Source organism: Hydra vulgaris, chromosome 02 (genome assembly GCF_038396675.1).
Source record: "Hydra vulgaris chromosome 02, alternate assembly HydraT2T_AEP".
Taxonomy (NCBI): domain Eukaryota; kingdom Metazoa; phylum Cnidaria; class Hydrozoa; order Anthoathecata; family Hydridae; genus Hydra; species Hydra vulgaris.
This window is the reverse complement of record NC_088921.1, coordinates 30,216,657-30,236,214: the sequence shown is the minus strand read 5'-3', so window position 1 is coordinate 30,236,214 and position 19,558 is coordinate 30,216,657. Positions and strand designations below refer to the sequence as shown.

The 19,558-nt window shown below is 28.9% G+C and overlaps 3 protein-coding genes across 3 annotated transcripts; 1 reads left to right on the top strand and 2 right to left on the bottom strand.

Moving 5' to 3' along the window:
- The first annotated feature begins 7,066 nt into the window (after window positions 1-7,066).
- On the top strand, window positions 7,067-8,705 carry LOC105844771 (zinc finger protein 510). The gene has a single exon (XM_065790548.1). The coding sequence runs from the start codon at window positions 7,184-7,186 to the stop codon at window positions 8,420-8,422; it is 1,239 nt and encodes a 412-aa protein (XP_065646620.1). The 5' UTR covers window positions 7,067-7,183; the 3' UTR covers window positions 8,423-8,705.
- Window positions 8,706-8,731: 26 nt separating this feature from the next.
- On the bottom strand, window positions 8,732-10,840 carry LOC105844769 (uncharacterized). The gene is made up of 3 exons (XM_065790549.1): window positions 10,422-10,840; window positions 10,031-10,293; window positions 8,732-9,428 (listed from the first exon to the last, which is right to left on the bottom strand). The coding sequence occupies exons 1-3, from the start codon at window positions 10,685-10,687 to the stop codon at window positions 8,773-8,775; spliced, it is 1,185 nt and encodes a 394-aa protein (XP_065646621.1). The 5' UTR covers window positions 10,688-10,840; the 3' UTR covers window positions 8,732-8,772.
- Window positions 10,841-13,140: 2,300 nt separating this feature from the next.
- LOC136075994 (uncharacterized) lies at window positions 13,141-14,175 on the bottom strand. Its single transcript, XM_065789451.1, has one exon. The coding sequence runs from the start codon at window positions 14,173-14,175 to the stop codon at window positions 13,141-13,143; it is 1,035 nt and encodes a 344-aa protein (XP_065645523.1).
- Between the last annotated feature and the right edge of the window lie 5,383 nt (window positions 14,176-19,558).

Here is a 19,558-nt window from a genome sequence, read left to right as displayed (position 1 = left end):
ATTTCCAACCTTGCTCAGCAACGGAAAAACTATTTAACGAATGAATTCTTTAAAATATAATTTTTTCTCAGAGTGGATTGATAATGCATATAGTTTATATGTCTGCTTTGTTGCTTGAAACTTTGATGCTTCTTAAATGTAATAAAGACTGTATAGTGGTAATTAATGTTTATGACATATTTAATGCTAACAACAAATATCAACATATTTTTTATTAAGAAAAAGTGATATTAGTTTGTTTTTTTAAACATATTTATTTCCAACAAGTTTGCAGCCTTTCAACTCTAATAGGAAACACTATTAGAGTTGAAAGTTACTGGAAGAGATTTCTAACAAGGCTTCAAGCCATGACTTTTAGAGTTGAAAGTTACTGGAAGAGAAAACATGAAGTTTATAAAGCAAGATAATAATTAACAGACGACTTAAAAGATTGCAAACTATATGAATCAAGAAAGCAAGATGAAGGGAGAAAATTCCAAAGAACTGATGTTCGAGAAAAAAAAATAGACGAATAAGCACTTAGAAACAATCACAACAATAGGATGAGACTCAACTGAATGTCGAGTAACACTAGAATGAAGTTTAGTAGATGGGACACAAATAAATTTTAAAATTTCTTAGGTCTTTAGAGCAGCCCTCATTATAGTATTTATAGAAAAAAGAAAGAGTATCGATATTACGACGACGTGACAATGGTTGAAGGTTGGCTGCAAGAGCAGGTCCAATTATATTTACAATTCGTTTTTGCACCTTGACTAAAATAGAAAAAGCATCATTGGAAGATCCGCTCCAGATATGGCAACAGTATTCCATGCAAGGACGGAATAGAGATTTATAGAGATAAAAAATAGAATCAGGAGTAAGAAAATGACGAGGACGATAAAGAGAACTTTAGTAGATGCTAACTTTGTAACGGATTTGTTACATAAATAAAAACATAAATCAGAATTAAAACAGAAAATAACTAAGAAAGTAGAGAAATTCAAAATAGCAAATAATTAAGAAATGCTAAAATTCTTATAGAAACATTTATTTCGTCATATATAAACATCTTACAACGATCTTGTTGTACAAATTTTATCAATAAAATTTAAATAAAAATGAAAATAAAAATTAATAACGGAGCAAGTAGAAGACAGAAGTCTTGTCATCAAGCCCCTATAATAAGCGTAAAATATTTTTTACAAAGTTCTCATTATATAAATTTACAAATACTTGTTATATAAAACAATTTAAAACATAATTACAACAAGAATACGACAAATTGCAAAAATTAAATAAATACATACAGTAAGAAATATTACGAGATTTTTTTTTTTCCATTCAAAAGTACAAAAATATGTTTGTGTCTGTTAATTCAAGCAAATACTGTTTAACTATATTTTTAAAACAATTTATTTAAGTTATACTTTTCATATTTTCATTAAGAACTATGTTCCACAGACGAAGCCCTCTATATGAAATTGAGTAATCAGATGTTTTAGGAGTTGACTTAGGTAAATTAAAATTATAATATAATTCTACTGGCTTGTTTTTGCTTAATATATATATTTTTTAATGCTGAACGGCAAGTACTTGCCCAAGTAATATTACAATAGCTTATGTAGCTATGGATAAAGAGTATAAATCTATTAAAAATTTTTTACTTAGTAGGTGTTTTGTTGTATGCATAATGCTGATAGTTTTAGAAATTTTGTTTTCAACTAACATAATATGATTTTTCCAATTAAGATGCTCATCAAATATTATTCCTAAAATTTTAAGTGATGAAACTCTGTTTACTATATTGTTATTTATTATTAGCTGAGGAAGTTGCAAAGGCAAGTCATCGGATTTAGATTGATGATGAAATAAAATGTACTTAATTTTACTGATATTCTAAGAGAGTTTGTTTGATTTAAACCAGTCATTTAGGTTTTCCAGCTCACGATTTACTGTAAAAAAAATTGTTTTTATATTGGAATGGGTATAAAAAAGATTAGTGTCATCAGCAAAAAGAACAAAATTAGGCATGTTTGAAGATAGGTAAATATCATTTACGTAAACCAGAAATAGTAAGGATCCAAGAGCAGAGCCTTGAGGAACTCCACAGCTTATTGTTTCTAAATTTGTACACGTTGAATCATTAGATACTCCTTGTTTTCTATTTTTAAGGTAACTTTGCAGCCATTTTAAGTTGCTATTTATTACTCCATATGTTTCTAGTTTGTTCAAGAGAATTTTATGATCAACAGTGTCAAAGGCTTTTGACAAGTCGATGAACAAGCCGAGAGTATTACTTTTTTTAGCAAATCCATCCAGAATTTGGCTGGCTAAATCAGTTACTGCATGATGTGTTGAATGCCCTCTTCGGAAACCAAACTGTTTGCTGTATAAGATATTATGTTTTCCAAGATAACTATACAATCTGTTATACATAATACGCTCAAGCAACTTTGAAAAACAAGAAAGAATAGATATATGTCTGTAGTTAGATGGTATAGAATCGTCGCCATTTTTGTATACAGGGACTACTCTTGCAATTTTTAATTGACAAGGAAAAATACCAGTTGTTATTGAAATATTAAAAATACACAAAAAAGGTAATTTAATAACATCAAAAACAGCTTTTAGAATGTTAACATTAATATCATCAAACCCGGCACTTTTATTTATTTTAAGCGCATTAAAGGATGCCTGAAGTTCATTTAGAGACAGTGCCGACTCATCCATTACATTGTGTGTTTTTTTAAAATTGGATTGGAATATTTTATTTCCAGGAGTTATATCTGCTGCTAATTTTTTTCCTATGTTTATAAAAAATTTGTTGAAGTTATCAGCTATTTCTTTCTTATCAAATATTTGTTTGTTCAAGGTTATCTTTAATCTATTTGGAATAGTGGTACTTCCCATATCTTTTTACTATTTCCAATTGAATGTTCTAAGAGGTTAGAATAATAATTTTTTTTTATTTGCTTTTTTATTCTTTCAAAACAATTTTTATACTTTTTGTATTTAATTTCATTGTTTTAAGTTTTATTTTTTAAAAAGTTTTCATACAAACTTTGTTTTTTTCTGGATGATTTTCTAAGACCATTTGTCTTCCACGGATTATTAAAGTTGGAATTAGTTGTTTTTTTAATTTTTGGAAAGGATCTTTCGTTTTGTTTAGAAAACAACCGTAAAAATAAGTTGTATGCATCATTAGCATCATTGCACTCAGTTAAAAGATTCCAATCAATTTCTGTTAATAATTCCCGAAATTTTATAATAAATTGGCTGTTTATTTGTCTTAGATATGTTGCGAATAAATTTAGATTCAGAAATTAAAGAGTAATTTATAAGAAAATTTGGAAAATGATCGCTGATATCAGTTTTTCATATTCCAATTTTGGTTTGGCAAGTCATGGCAATATTAGTGATAATGTTATCAATAATTGAAGAAATATTGCATGTTACGCGCGTTAGTTTGTTAATTACAGGTATTAAACTGTTCTGAACTATTTACAAATCGTTTAGCGTAGGAATCATTATTCATTTTTTGAATATCTATGTTAAAATCACCAATTAAGTAAATATGTTTTTTAATCACTTTTGGCAATATATTTTTTAATTGTCTTTCAAACGCATCAAAATTACCATTAGGTGGTCTGTAAAAAGAAGTTATAAAAATATTTTTGGTTTTCTGATTAAGAATTTCAATTGTTAACGACTCACAATTAGCGTCATTGACACTGAGGTTTGGTAATTTTCTAAAGGTAAAAGATTTAAGAATAAAAATACATACGCCCCCGCCAATGCCGTTTTTCCTGGGTTGGCGTATTGAATTATAACCTGGTAGAACAAAATTAGAATTTAACTTATCGCCATTTTGACACCAAGTTTTTGTTAGACAGATTACACTAAAATTGTAGTTTAAGTTTTTTAAAGTTGTTTTTAGGGATTCAAAATTTTTATTCATACTCCTGGTGTTCAAATTTAATAATGAAAAATTGGATAATGAAGAGTTTAAATAACTTGAGACATCACTTATATTAAAATAAACAGTATTTATTGAAAAGTTATTAAAATAATTCACGTCAGGGTCAAAGTCATTTGTTAAAACTATCGTGTTTTCTCTAGTAGATATATCAAAAACATTCAAAATATTATTTTCCGTCATTTAAAAAAAAAAAAAAATGTATATATGTTACCTTTAAATATTCATTTAAAGTATATATAACTTTTTAATTTTGATTGGATTTATTATTACTAAATTTAAATAAAGAGTTTTTTGAAGTAATAACTTTATCATACCTGAACATGAACATGAACTTTATCATACCTGAAGATGAACATTTTCACCATTGGATCGCCTTTTCATCACTTCCGCCAATAACTTTTTTCTTATATCTACAGTTTCACGGGAAAAGTCTTCGTTCACATACACGTTAGTTCCTTTAAGCTTATATGATTCTTTCAGAATTTTTATCTTGCCTTTATACTTCAACAAATTAATAACAATTGTTCTGGAGCGTCCATTTCTTTTTAATCCTGTTCGATGAGCCCGCTCTACATCTGTTCCAGTTAACCCTAATTTATTTGCAAAAAGGATTGAATTTTTTCTTCTGTTTCATTCCAGCTTTCCTTTTCAGTTTCCAACAACCCATCAATTCTCAGATTTTTCTTTTGGATCTATCTTCAGATATTCTTCGTTTTTCCTTGATATTTTCACTAAATGATGTTTCTTTTCTTGATTTTACGTGGTTTTATCTATTTGTTGCGAAATCAGGTTTGAATCCTCTGAACATTTTTTTTAAGTTTTTCGCTTTTCTTTTCTTTTTTGTAATCCTGCTTCCTTAGACTGCACTCTTTCGGATATTTTATTAAATTGACCAAACCCCTTTTTTTCAATTTTTTTGACCAAACCCTTTTTTTAAAAATTGATTTGAACAAAAGAGTAAAAGCTCTAAAGATCACTTTGACCTTCTATCGACTAATCTTCTCACTATTAATAGAAAAGTCTTTAAACTATAAAAATAATTATCCTGATGTTGATTTTTTTTCCCATTAGCTAAAACATTTGAAGTTGTAAATAGATTGCTAAGAATACGTAAACAATTTGAGTGTACAATTGATGATATTTAGTTTCTGGTTTATGTTGTCACAAAAACCTCATCTAACACTAGGAACATGTGATATATATATTCATGACTAAGTTATACGCACCATATTTTGATCGTAGAATTTAGTCAGTTATATAGTGTTTATGTTGTATCCCAGTGGGCACAGTACGTTTTTAAAACGTTCTTTGGTCGTTTTTATTAGGTTTAAACTTTATAAAAACGTCTAAAAAACGTTTTAAAAAAGTTTTAAAAACGTACCGTGCCCACTGGGATTGTTCATGTACTTAATTACCTAAAAAAAATCTTATCGAAAACGTGCAATGTCTTATTTAAATTTTATTTCTTTATTAAATTTAATTTTTTTCTTAAATTTATTTTCTACTTAAATTTCTTTTTGAAACTATCTATAACTTAAAAAATAAAAGATATTAAAACTTCAAAAAAAAAAAAAAAAGATTTTAAAACTTGTTCAAAAAGGGGCGCTTACGTGCAACCGTTTTGCTACCGCCTTACGTAACCGTTATGCAACCGTTGTGCAACCGTTATAACAGTCGTACAATAAATAACTATACATCTTTATAAGATAATTACAAAAAAAAAAAAAAAGTTAAATATTGAGTAAACAAATATTATTGTTTTTTTATTTTAATTATAAGTTAATATTTATTTGTATAAATTTAGTTTACTGTTTGTATAAACACATGTATTAATATTATATATGAAGACCGTACATATATATTTTTATAAAGGTCGCGTTTTGTATAAATTTTATTTAACTAATTTTCATATCTCTCGGGTTTTATTTGTTTTTATTGCGATAATATAACTTGTAAAGCAGAAATACTAATCGAGATCCTAACATTTTACTAATAACAACAAAAAAAAAGCGCTGAAGCGAGTAAGGTTTTAAAAGATTAAATAATTATATAAAATAAATTGTTTCTATTTTTGGGAAAAAACATTTTTTTCATCATTTACAGTAATTTTTGACTGTTTAATTTAGCGTTTATTTATTAGAATCTTCTATCTTGCCTTGACTCAATAAGAATACTTGACTATTTTAATTATACGAGTTTTTATATGTATATATATTTATGTGTATATATATATATATATATATATATATATATATATATATATATATATATATATATATATATATATATATATATATATATATATATATATATATATATATATATATATATATATATATATATATATATATATATATATATATATATATATATATATATATTGCTCAAGTCATTTTTTTTACGTTAACAATTTTGTAAAAAAAAAAAAAAGAAATTATATTGACGAAAAAGATTATATTTATCTTTCTAAAAATAAGACGCACTCGACGCATTAAAACTGATTTTCGTCGCGTTTCAAACAAATAAAACAAAAAGTAAAGAATAGCACAATGAGTTATTTTTATGCTACCTGCAAAACCGGTTGTTCAAAAGATGATCATATTTATATTGTACTATTTCAATGTTTATATTTTAAATATTTATAAACTTATTTTATTTCTACTAACACATTTATTTATTTTCTTTTTTCATTTATATTTAATAAAGTTGTTCAATAAAATAAATAATAACAATATATTTAAAAGTTATAAAAAAAAAAAAAAAGAAAAAGAAAAAAGAATAACAGCAAAAATACTTAAAAAAAAAAAAATAAATGTGTGATGAGTCTTAAACAACATTTTTCCACCTGACTTTATAGTCATTGAAAAAAACTTGTTACTAATTTTTTTTTTATCTTTTTATTTTTATTTTATAACTTGCTATTTTACTCTTTTAAGTAATGGCGATTAAGACATCATTTATGGTATGAGTTAAACAAACAATGCTATAGAATAAACGTCAACTTAAAATAAGTATTCTTTGAAACAATAGTTTTTATCTTTGAGTTTTTACTTCATTTTAACAGGTTTCCAGTGCACAGCTTTTAAATAAAAACTACTTTTAAAATTACGAGAAATAATAAACACCTGCCTTTTCACTAGCAGGTGAACTATGCAGTCTGAACAAAACGCAAAACAAAACCTTTCAGAAAAAGTTGGTTTTCTTTTGTGAGAGGTTTTTAACATGAACTCAGAAGAAGTAAGGATAAGGAAAACAATTCTCGACTCGTTTTTGTTTCAAAATCAAGATCAACACGAAGACTCGTTTTTGTTTCAAAATCAAGATCACCATGAAGATTCAAAAAATTTTATGATTGAATCTTCAACGCTTTTACAAGAATTTAGTAAAAAAAAGGCTTCTGAAAAGTTCGGTGTACCATTACAAACTGAAAGAGCCGATGAAAAAAATGACTATTCATTCGATTTCAAAACCTATCTTAATTCCTTACCAAGTTATCGAAGTAACTCGAGTCGTGTAGCGAATACTCAAAAAACGTTTGATAATACAAACTCACTCTACTCTACTCTACCGAAACAGCATTCTGAAAAGTACGCAACTTTGAATAAAGTTTGCATATTACAAAATTACAAAAATAAGACCGATGAAAATACTTTAAATGCTTATTTTAAAAAGTCTCCCAAAAGTAGTAACAGGAGGTTAGAAGAATGCAATAAGATTCTTTTAAAACAATTTCCGAAGTATCTAGATAATAGATGCGTCAACGACAGATCGCTTGATAAGAAATACGAAGAGAAAAAACATTTTATTGAAAAATACGATGGAAATATGCACTCTGCTGAAAGCTACATTAATGATAAGAAGCATACAAAATTTATAGACGAATGTTTAACTTTATCGGGGAAAAAAAATAAACGCGAGCATGAAAGCAACGAATCCGATGAACTGGTTAATAAAAAGATAATTTACCAACCAATATATATTCTCCCATCTAGCATTAGTAATGATGTACTTGAATCGGGCCAAATAGTTTCAAGCTCTCGGGTTGAAACATTGAAATTTCAATTACCGAATAACATGCACTCTATGTTGACAACTTCCAAAACCGGAACTATAAAGCAAATTAATTCAGAATCAGCAAAAAAACGGAGTTTTGTTTGTCATTTATGCGGTAAAGCGTATTGCCGTAAATACGTGCTTAAAATACACATGAGAACACATTCCGGTGAAAAGCCACTTTTATGCAACGTATGTGGTAAGCGGTTTAGTGACCCCAGCAACATGAAAAAACATGCTAAATTACACGGCGAAGAAGATTCCAAATATAATTGTAAACTGTGCGGAAAACATTTTGGAAGAAGACGTGGTTTAAGAAACCACGTTATGTCATGGCATAAAGGAGAGATAAGAGATATTTTTAGCGGCGACGATGAGAAAATACGTGACGTGCAACAATGCCATTAATGATCTAAATTTTGTAAAAATTTAAACTTTTACTTACAAACTCTGTGATTTTTATTACTCAAAGACACTGAGTAAAATATGATGAGTTTTTCATAGAGAATATATGTTGGACGTTTTACGGCATTCCTTAACGTGTTAGATGTTTATAGGACGTTTTATGAACATATTTGCTTTTTTCTTCATCTTAAGTATCAAGTTATATAAATATATAAATAAAAAATTCATTAGCGTAAAAAATTTTATATTATCTAGAAAATTAAAAAAATACATTCTAAAATTAAACAAATTATTATTGTAGTTTATACTTTAAAAATATAATTTTTTTTTTTTTATAATAGAAAATGTTTGATTTATAGCTGATTTTTTAGTAAGTGCAGTATCAATTGAGCCTTTAGCTCGTTAAAGCCTACACCATAATGTCTGCCATCATAACTTCGAAGGTTTTGACTAAAATTAAAAGTTTTAACAACGGTCACATTTCTATGTTCCCAATATTGTTGAATCTTTTTATTGAAAGTCACAATTTCTTCATTCATTGCTGCTGTACGCATGCGTAAAAAGCCAAATGTTCCATGAATATCAAACCAAATCAATTTTGGCCAAGCGTTTAAAGAAGAATTTAATAATTCCCACAAAGGATCTAAATAAACACTTTTCATATTTTCGAAGTTTAACTGATAATGTAAACCAACTCCTGCAATAATCCAATTGTTTTCTTGAGATATTGTTTTATTGATTGCACTGTAAACCTCCGGAACTAGTTTGTGATTGTAATCTTGTATCATTTTTATTGTAACATTAGCTCCGTTACAAAGAGCGTGTAAAGGAAGCTCTGCACTGTTTTGAGCAACAACTCTTACACTACAATCTTTATTGGTAACTTGATGTTCCCCGGTGCACGTAAATTTATCCTTTTCACTAGCATAAACAGGAATGCTTCCGTTAAAGTAGTTATTAGTTAATATCATTAGCATCACTGTATAAATTTGTCGGATTAAAGAATCTCCTTAAAAAAATAAAAAAAAATTAATCCACGTTTTTTTTTTCCGATGGACAGCAAAATGTAAGCAAAAAATAATGGTAATTAAGATAATTTATACAATAGCATTGAAAAGAATCTTTCAAGTTTTAATATGTATTACGAAATCTACTTTACTTAGTCAAACATTTTTTGTGGTTGTTAAGTTAATTAGCTTACAGAAATGTTATCATAACTTTTGCATATTCATAATAACGTAAAACATGGATTTTTCAAAAAAGGTCGCGCTGAACCAAAAGCGTGGCAGCAAAAAAAAAAACTAAATAGTTGAACTTTCCCCCCAAAATCTGGATAAGATTTTGAATCTTAAATATATTAAAAGTTATTTTTATTTAAAAAAGTATAAATTGGTAAACTTGAAGTTTAATCGAAAGATGTTTAGTCGTTTAAAAGTTATAGTTTTGTCAAACTTGCTATCCAATCTTCCTTTTTTTTTTGGAGGAGCAATAAAAGACTTAAATCTAAACGTTTGTTATTCATAACATTTCTGTAAATAACATCTTTACCACCAAAAAAAAACAGATTTAATCTATAAATATAAAGATACAAGATAAGATAAGATAAGCTACCGACAAACAACATGCTTATTTCCTTCTTCAAAAACAAACTGCATGTATCATTATATGATTGGTAGTTGAAATAGCATGCGTTTGGTTTCCACACACCAAGTTCTGCTGCAATGGTAGATCTAAAATCTGTGCAGTTATCACAGTTACAATACTCATCACCTTGGCCACATACTCCGGATACTTGGTTACAGCATGGTTTGTCGCTATTAGGGTTACACTGAGCAAGTAATTGATAATTGTATAATGGAAATTGAGCACCGCATCTAAAATACGCATTTTCATTTAGCAACTTGATTCTTTAAAATTTTTTGCGACTTTAATTCATAACATTCCATGTCGTTATGCAAAATGTTCCTAATGTCGTAATGTTTACTCTTATATTAATGCGTACCTTGAGTCATTTCTGAACAATAACTTTGGCCAGTTCATACTTAAACGTATTTCTTCATCCAAGCGTGTCCTTTCGTTCAAATCTTCACTTTTCAACTTGCTTCGAAAAATCCATTTTCCGTCGCTAATATCAAAAGTGTTTGTGCATGACGGAAAATTGACGGAAAATTTATGCGAAAATAATTCTAAATTTATGCGTTGATTGAAATATAAAATAATTATTAAAAAAAATATAGATGTTAAAGGAAACATTTGCTTTAGCTTCATTTAAACGAGAATCAAAATTCTTTAAAAGTGTTTTTGTATTTTACGAGCGATGAAGTTGTATTATTGTTTTTACATTAAAAATTAACGCCAGATGTTTTTATTTACCTGACTCACAAAAGTGGCAAATTAACATGTTAGTATCTAAGTAATAGATCGTCCGTTTACATGCTGTAACTAAGTAAATTACGCAACGCTAAATTTAACTAACAAACAAAACAAAAAACGATCAAAAGTTTTTTCCTCCCAAAGCCTTAAGTTAATTAAAAAATCAATGTAGCCTATTGAAAAACTTAATTAAAAAATCAATTAAGTTTATTGAAAAACTTAATTAAAAAATCAATTAAGTCTATTGAAAAACTTAATTAAAAAATCAATTAAGTCTATTGGAAAAACGTCGCGTAAAAGAGCTTTAGATCTCATCACATCTGTTTTTAAAATTTGATTTTAGCGCTGCATAGTTTATGGACGATCTCTAATGAATAAACGTATTGTGGTTATACTGGCAAAAGACTTTAAGTTAAAAATTAGCAGTTTTTATTTAATGATGCAGTATTGTAAAGTTTACAAACTAACAAAATACAAGTTAAATGAAACTTTATATTTTCTCTGGTTATAAAAATACATTTAATGTTAACTCATAAAACGGGTATTTTAATCAGGCTAAAAGCTTTTAAATTAAAAAAATATTTAAAAGTTATCAATATTTTCTTAAATAAAGATGTACTCAAATGTCATAATGGTGTATTCAAATGTCAACACCAGTTGACATTTTTAAAAAAGTTTTTGAAATCGGAAGAAAATTTAATTGATAGTAGACCACACGGGTAAAACCGTAGGTATTTTTTTTATTTTGAGACTAATGAAAATTAGTATTTAGTGACATCAGATATCTGTTTGTTGATAATGTGTTTAATTGAAAGTATATTTTTATGACATTTTAGTATTAACTCAATATATAAATGCTAAATACTTTTTTTAAATAAATTTTCTGCTAAATACAAGAAATGAAGTGTTTATTTTTAAAACGCGGAAAGTGCCATTTTCAAAAAAACGTAGAAGCTGTGTGGTTATTATTTGTAGTTTATAAGGACCTAACAGACATTGTGTCCGAATATATGATAAGCGAATTATAACTCTATATTTTTTTACTTCTAAAAAACATTTATCTTCAAAACACGTTACGGATAGGGTAGGGTGGGGCAAGATGCCCCCCTTAACAAACTTTAGCGTATATAACAAATACTTTTACATTTTCTTGTAATTTTTCTTTTTAATATCAAAGTCTACTTATAAGAGAAGACATTGGTAAGATAAAATAACTACTTTATTACTGGTGATAAACTTTAAAATTAAAAAAACTAATAATTGTGCAAGGAGACATCTTGCCCCAGCCGTGGGGCAAGATGCTCGAAAGAGTGCATCTTGCCCCAAACCTTTTAAACAGTTGTTAAAAATATTTATCAGTTAAAATAAAAGCTATTAATAGTTTTTTATTAAAACTCTTTACATTTTATTAAAATAACTGAAATATTAACACTGCAATTATTCTATGCAATTGTCTTGAAGATAAATAACTTTTTTTAATTTATATCACTAACATAAATGTTCAAATAACATATACATGATTATGATTCACAGTAGTAGCATAAGTCTGAATCATCTGGACCACATGAAAAGTGGTACCAAGATGTACATTTACTACATTGTGTCCAATCATCAAATGGTGGCACATTGTATGGACAAGAGCATATGGTGCATAGAGTTGTATCAGTGATAAAAATTTCAGAGGCAGAAATCATATCTTTCTTCTTTTTCATTTGTTTCTTTATGCCATTAGGTCTTTCTGCTTTCTGCTTTTCAGGCTTTTTCCCCTTTTTTGTCTTCAAATTTATTGATTTCATTTTTTGCTTGATCACCTTATTAAGTGCAGCTTTTTCTTTACGCAATATGACTGCTTGTTGCTTTTTTTTTACATTGTTTTCATGCTCTTCTAGTCGCTTCTTGAAAGGTGAAGAAGTAAGGTTTTCAGCTGACTCTGTCTTTCTCTTTCGTTGTCTTAAAACAGGAATTTTGGGACGTGGAGAAATCTTTTCCAAAATATTTAAGGGAGAATTAAGGCCAAGATACTCATCAACAATTGGCAAAACTGCATCATCAACAGCCTTCAATTTTGCAGCAGTAGTTGTTGTGCTCATGACATTTGCCAACTGTATAGGTGCAACAAGAGGCAAATTAGGCAATTCACTAGATTGCTGACAGATTTTCAATGGCTCAGCTTCATTAGTGATCAAAGCTGCTTCAAAGGCTTCATCATTAAAAATAAGGTCATTTATTGGGTACAAACCAGAGCATCTAAAACCATTGATTGCTTTGTCAACGTTTGCAGTAAAGTTGTAGGCAGTTGCAAAAATACCTGCCATGTCAAAAAATGAAATTCTACGCCCCTGATGTGATTACATCCAGTTGCTTGCTGCTGTATTGTAGCCAACTTTCAATGGTTTAAAAAATGTACGATCTAAAGGTTGCATCTTGTGTGTACAATAAGGTGGAAGAGTTATGAGATGGATCCCATTGTCACGACAAAAGTTAATGGCCTCAAGTGTTTTGTGACTGTGATGACCATCAAGTACAATTAATTGCTCATTAGTTTTAGATGCATGAGTCACAGCAACAAAATGTGTTAACCATTCAATGAATAAAGATGAATCAGTCCATCCACTGGAGCTAACTCTAATAATTGAGCCTGAAGGTGCACCAACAGCCAGCCTATCAGTCATTCGCTTACGGGGAAATATAAATAAGGGTGGGACATAAGTGCCACTTGCACTCATTGCACACACAACTGTCACAGTAGCACCTCTTTCTCCACTAGTTATTTTCGAAACTTGTCGTTTGCCTTTCGTTGCAATTATTTTTCCTGGCTTATGGACATTTGTGATTCCAGTTTCATCCATATTCCAGAGCTGTTTGGGTGAAAACTTATGTTCCTCAAATAATGACTTGTATACTGAAAAAAACTGATTTACTTTTGGTTTATTGAAGCCAATGGCTCTGCTTATACTGGTGGCTTGTGGAGTTCGAATAGAAAGTTGTGGATTGCGAGGCATGAATCCTCGCAGCCAATCCACTCCTGCCATTTTTGACTCTTTATTAAAAGGATTATCGATTCCCATTTGCTTAGCAAAATCATATGCTAGGTGACACACATCTATTGTTGTCAAGCCAAATAATGCTGTTTCTATAATCTGAACTTGTGTAACAACCTTTAATTCAAATTCTTTACTAAAAACAGGAAATTTTCCACCCAGAGACAAACCACCAGCTACTTTTACTTTTCCATCTCGATGACGTTGTAATGTTTTTTTATTAATACTAAATTCTGATGCAACATTCTTTAGACTGCAGCCCATCTTTATTACATCTAATGCTGACTTTATTCTATCATTTGTTGCACCTCTCTGTGTTTTTCGCACATAATTTCTCACCATTATTTGCAATATTTAAATATGTATCTAAAGAAATATTAAAACCTTAAAATTTTATTTATATAAACATACCAACACATACACAGTATTATATAATTATTCAATACATTATTATTTTATACATTACATAACATCTATAAATTAACTCTCTTTGAGTTAAATAAGAACTTACTAAAGTTACATGTACATACAAAATTACTCAAGATTATTAACAATAACACGATGTTGCAATTAATAATATGATGTTGCATGCTAAACACAGCTCCTTTTAGTAGAAATTGTATTATGCGCATGTAATAATATATGAAGTTGTATTAATACAACTTCATTCAGCTGAATGCAATGCATATTTGTAAAAGTTTTACAAATATGTATTGAATTGCAGCAATAGTGATACAGCTTCATTTTACTTAGCATATGCATTATAACATTTACTTAATATATATAATTATTTTAAAAAGCTATTTATAAATATGTATAATAGTTATTAACATATAAACCAACATATAAACATTGTCAATAACTAAATTAGTAAACGTTTTTATGTTCTAAACACACTTTAAAAATGGTAGAAATTCCGTAAAACCAAGACGCAAGAAGCCCTTTGTATCTTACCCCATCTTACCCCACGTAACCGAGGACATCTTGCCTCATCTGTAGTGAGTGCAAGTTTAATACAAATAAAATTAATTTTATTGCTAAGTTATAAAATTTCTTGACTATATATTATTGTGGGATAAATTCTCTATAAAACAACACATTTCTTACCTTAATCGCATAAGTATTGCCAATCCAATAAACATTCAAAATTAGAAGCAACTTACTAACAAAATACTCCAAAAAGTAATAAACCGATTTAAACCTCACCTACCAGCAATATTAAAAACATTTTTTATTCCACGATTTTGTTTTAACTTTATGAATAGTATTATAGAGGGATAAAACATTACCGTCCTATGATACTCTCACATAAGCAAAAAGACTTCTTGCCCCACGGGTCATCTTGCCCCACCCTACCCTATTTTAATTTATTTTCAAAGTGCGGCATTTAATTATGACCAACCCGTGGCAAATGTATACAACTTCTGCGCAAACGTAAACCTTATAAAGTATGGCGGATTGCGATGGACAAGATTAATGCAGTTTCTAATCTCGTATTTCACATAGAAAAAAAGATAAAATGCTTGAAACAAGAAAAAAGAAAAGCATTTCTTCATTCGTTTGTTTCTACTTTCGTACTTTGTTTGTTTAACTGATTATGGGTTAATGATGGAAAATATATTAAAGAGACAACTTATATTAATGAGTTTAAATATATTTGTTATCTGTTTCTTTTTATGGAAAGCATTCAATAATAATGCTTATTTTTTATTTGCTTTATAAACCGACAATTCCTTTGTTGCAAAGAAAATGAGCCTGATGCAGTGTTTCATTTTTAAAATTTTATTTCATTAAAAAATATAACTTTAATGTTATATTAATTGTCCATTAATTCTAAACAGACGTAAAAATAGAGGCGGAAATAAAAAATTAAGTGCCTATGAAAATAAGGGAGATGTTTTAAAAAATTTGATGTACTTGATGTAAATTCATTAACTCAACCACTTTAACTTGTACCAAACATCAGCTAAACCACCTTAACTTGTAATCTTTTAGAGCACTTATTTTGTCAAAGATAGGTGGTTACACATTATAGTATACAACCACAACGTACTTAGATGATTAGCTTTGTATAGTATACCAATCTTTTTTGATATTTTGTTATTTAACATGTTTATGTGCGCTTTCCATGAAATGTTCTCATCAATAAGTATACCAAGAAACTTTGTTGCTTGGGTTCTCTCGATTTCATTATTTTTCTATTTTTAGTGAAGGTAATGTGAGTGTTATAGTTTTTTGGTTGGAATGAAAAAGGATGTATTTAGTTTTTTCAGTGTTTAATTATAATTTATTAGATTTAAACCAATTGCTTAGTTTTTCAAGTTCAATGTTTGTAGTTTCAAAAAGTTCTGTAATAGATTTGGACGTATAAAATAAACTAGTATCATCTGCAGATATTATGACAAACATTGTAACTTTGAGTAAATTTTTTCTTGAGCAATTACGCATCGTTGTCTGTTTAGCAAGAAACTTTTGAACCAGTTTAAGGCAACACTTTTTATCCCATATTTTTCCATCTTTTTAGGTAGGATTGAATGATCTACAGTGTCGAACGCTTTAGATGGGTCAACAAAGATTCCAAGTACAAATTTTTTACTTTCAATAGAGTCATTTATGTTATTTACAAGATCTAAAATTGCCTGTTCGGTTGAGTGTTGCTTTTGGAAACCAAATTGTTGTGTAAATAAGATTTTGTTATTTGTTCGAAATTTATATAACTTATTATAAGTTACTAGTTCTAAAAGTTTTGAAAAGACAAGAAGAATTGAGACGGGTCTGTAGTTATTTAGTGTAAATAAATCCCCGGTTTTTAATATTGGTACAACTTTTGCTATTTTTAATTTGTCCGGAACAGATCCAGTTATAATTGAAGATTTAAATATTTCAAAGACGGTTTATTTTTTTTTAATCATCGGGAAAACGTTTATAAGTCATTTTCTCATTCCGTCAACTCCGTTACTGAAATTTTGTCCTACAGCTATAAAAACGCAATTTTTGTACAAGTAACATAAAAAACAGCACCGTGGGTAGTAATACTTATCGTTAATATAAACTATCATTTTATCGGATATTTCCAACTAAAATTTAAAATTTTGTGTGCACAATTGTTAATCAAAAATGTCCACTCCGTAGATGTCCTGCATCTAGGACTATATTGTTATACTCAATAATTTTTTTTCTTTTGTATTAAGGCTAATCGGGGACATAATTTGGTGCTTTAGACATGCTAATATATGGTAATTTAATACATGTATTAATTTACACCTTATCCTGTTGTAGCTCTTGTCAAAAACTTGCTGTCCCCACACTTTTTGTCCACTCCGTTATTAAATTCTAAAACAGTCACTGGTTTGTAGTTTTTACTTATTTACTAATTAAAATAATGAAAAAAAGTCCAGTTCTATGGAATTTATTAACATTTAAAGTTATATCGTGCTGCAAGCATTATTCATATAAAAATGAGAGCCTAGTTACCTTATTTTAAAAATGATATTCTTATTCGAAGTCTACTCCGTTACGCTTTTTTATTCCGTAAAATTACAAATTTTTATATGGCATGTTTTAGTACTCTTTAAATCTTTTGGACAATATAGCAATAAAAGATTTTAAATATGTTTTCCAATGAGTAATAATGAGATATTATTGATTATGTATAATTATGTCTACTCCGTTACTGTCAACTCCGTGATTTCCTCTTAATAACGGAGTTGACAACAACATAACGGAGCTGACATCACGAAGATAAAAAAAATCAAAAGCTTTAAACTAAGCTATTTTCTGCATTAAATAAACACGTCAACCATTAGGGACTTACTGCAGCGATAAAATATGATAAATATTAGGATTTCATTTATTGTTTGGTTTTTATTTACATTTGACTCTAATACGTTTGGCTTTTAAAATAAATGTAAATCTAGAAGTATATTTTAATAATAAATAACTAATAAATAAACTTTTGGTGTATTAACAATTACAGTTATTATACTATTTTTCCAAAAGAAATACAACTAGGCATATAACATAAAAACTTCAAAGAAATCTCGTGCTGAAATTCAGAAAGCGTTTCGGGACAGACAATTAGAAAAAAATGCAGACATATTTTGTGAAAAAGAACGCAAACGTTGGCATATGCGGCGTGAGCAGAAGAAGGTTAAAGTGATATTAGAATTATCAGAAAGAAAAAAACGAATAGTTCGTCGTTGTTGGCGCGTCCAAAAAGCAAAATTTAGAGCTGCAAAAAGAAAGATTGAAACATCATTATCAGAGTCACCGGAACGCGAGTTGAGTAGGAATAACGAACGTAAACAAAGAGGTAGAGCAAAGGTTGCTTACCGAAAAACAAAGGCTTATAGAAAAATACAAACATTAACGGACGAGTTGGAAACGGCTAATTGTTCAGCCCAAAAATACAAAAAACGTTGGTTAAGGCTTAAAAGCTTCCTGCCTGGTTTAGAAGCAAATTTACCTACAACCACTGATAGATCATCTACTTCTTCTGTAGAAAACGGTTTTCTTACAAATGAAACAAGCAGGATGTCAAACTTATTAGCAGGTAATAAAACCCCAAACTCTTCTTTTTTATCAAAAAGTACAACTCCAAACAGCGAATGCCATCGTGGTAATGCATCGCTTGATGCTGAAACACAGGATTTGATCAGAGAGTTTCTTACACGTGATGACAATTCTAGAATAACAACTGGAAAGAAACAGACTGTAACAAAAAATAAAGATAAAAAACAAAAGCGACTACTACTCGATTCATTAATAAACTTTTATGAAAAATTTAGCGCGGAATATACGAGAAACAATATTTTATATACAACGTTTACTCGTTATCGCCCATTTTTTGTCCGCAAACCGTCGGCTAAAGATAGAGATACATGTCTGTGCAAAAAACACGAGAACATATAATTACTCTGTGATAAACTTATTAACCTGCGTGTTTTGAAAGAAAAAAAGATTGAAGAAGTAGTGAAACAAGTTTGTTGTAGTACCGATAGAAGAAAATGCATGTTCAGAGAATGTAACATTTGTTTTAGTTTGAAAGTATTATAGTTTGGTTCCAGTGGGAAAAATAAAACAGGAATACGAAAAGATGGGAGAAAAGAAAACAACAATTGTTATCAGGAAAAGTGTGAAGCGTAGAACACTTAAAGATCTTAAATAAAAATTCTGTGAATCAATTTAAAACGAGCTATGCAAGCATGTTTGTATAATAAGACACCAGCTCAGAATATACAAACAATTAAAAGAAACAGTAAATGTGAACGAAGCTGTTGTACATATATATTTTTCTGAGAACTATGTGTGCAAGAATTTTGCTGCAATTCAATCTTCACATTTTGGAGCAAGTAACAAACAAGCTACATTGCATACAGGAGTAATTTATAAAATGGATGGACATCAGTCATTTACAACTACATCCGACTCTTTAAGACACAATCCTCCTTGTGGGCACATCTGGAACCCGTGCTAATTGAACTCAAGATAGATAACCCACAAATTACAGATGTTCATTTTTTTTCTGATGGACCAACCACACAATATAGGAATAAACAAAACTTCTTCTTATTCTCTACATTTGTATACGAATTAAAATTTAATTTAGCCAGTTGGAATTTTTTTGAAAGTGGGCATGGCAAGGGAGCAGCAGATGCGATTGGAAGATCTGTGAAATGTCATGCAGATCAATTGCTTAATATGGGTTGTGACCTTCCAGATGCAG

Bases quoted from the DNA above. Each gene is read 5' to 3' on its own strand.
- LOC136075994 (XM_065789451.1), bottom strand. From the start codon at position 14,175: ATGGTGAGAAATTATGTGCGAAAAACACAGAGAGGTGCAACAAATGAT.
- LOC105844769 (XM_065790549.1), bottom strand. From the start codon at position 10,687: ATGAAGCTAAAGCAAATGTTTCCTTTAACATCTATATTTTTTTTAATA. The intron at 10,294-10,421 runs GTACGCATTAAT...TGCGTATTTTAG, and splicing joins TTGTTCAGAAATGACTCAAG to ATGCGGTGCTCAATTTCCAT. The intron at 9,429-10,030 runs GTAGCTTATCTT...TATTTTTTTAAG, and splicing joins AATAAGCATGTTGTTTGTCG to GAGATTCTTTAATCCGACAA.
- LOC105844771 (XM_065790548.1), top strand. From the start codon at position 7,184: ATGAACTCAGAAGAAGTAAGGATAAGGAAAACAATTCTCGACTCGTTT.